Genomic DNA, 984 nt, shown 5'->3' with positions numbered 1-984 from the left:
GGGTGATAATAATATGGCCACTGTGTGTGTGTGTGTGTGTGTGTGTGTGTGTGTGTGTGTGTATAACACCTTCAGAGTTGTAGCATCTCTCAGATTTCCTCTTCCCTACATTCCTTTAACTCTAGGACTTCTCCTGTACTTCATATTCAGAGCCACAGACACCTATAGTGCTGGATTGTTCTCAGAGGAAGGAACAGGTCAATGACATCTACCAACTGCTTCATAATTTTTGTGTCACAGAATCATAACTAAATTGAAAGCAATACTTCAGAAACAGAACTAAAAATAGCTTGGCACACCACTGAGTTTTCCATCATTTGAAATCATCTTTTGAAGAAATGGTAACACCTTGGGACAGTCGATCCTAATTTCTAATATGTGACAACCTCCCTCAGCTACAGAGGAAAAGTATGTAAGTTGTATGGGAAGACGTGCAGGTCACCCCCTCCTTACCACTCAGAAGCCACCACAGCAAAGGGATGAACCCTGGGCTCTCACTGATGTACTTCAAGCCTTTCAAATTGATGCTCACGTTGTACAGGGACATCAGCATTAGCCTGAAATGCAAACAGAAGGTGGTGAAGTACTGGCCCCTCCACACTGCACTTCACCATAAATCCAGCTGCTGGTTAAGAGGACCTGAGCATTTTTACACATCAGATGTCCAATTCTAAAATCTGGATGATAGCAAGAGTAAGCAGAATACATGTGAGATAATATTTGTCTCTATGAGGCTACAGGAAAATGGGAAATTTTAGCAATAGCACCATAACATCAGCTCTTACAGGCTCACAGAATCAAGAGACACAAATGCAGAGAGGATCTCGTTACCAATACTGCATTTACATACAGGTAACCTTTAGATTAACCAAAGATCTTACCTATGGACACAGACAGTAGGGTGGCGAGGCCTGGGCAGGGGTGGGAACCGGGTGGAAGGAGGTAATGGGGGGTGGAGGGGGCACATCTGTAATACTCTCAACA

General features: G+C 43.6%; 1 protein-coding gene across 1 annotated transcript in view; it reads right to left on the bottom strand.

Annotated features, from left to right (window-relative positions):
- Positions 1-984, bottom strand: part of HSF2BP (heat shock transcription factor 2 binding protein) — a 71,464-nt gene that overhangs the window by 32,092 nt on the left and 38,388 nt on the right. The window contains exon 7 of the mRNA XM_005869385.2: positions 454-557. Coding sequence (XP_005869447.1) covers positions 454-557 — 104 coding nt within the window. The remainder of the gene's footprint in view (positions 1-453; positions 558-984) is intronic.

The sequence above is a fragment of the Myotis brandtii genome, unplaced genomic scaffold, assembly GCF_000412655.1.
Source record: "Myotis brandtii unplaced genomic scaffold, ASM41265v1 scaffold2927, whole genome shotgun sequence".
Taxonomy (NCBI): domain Eukaryota; kingdom Metazoa; phylum Chordata; class Mammalia; order Chiroptera; family Vespertilionidae; genus Myotis; species Myotis brandtii.
This window is presented reverse-complemented; position numbering and strand designations above follow the sequence as displayed.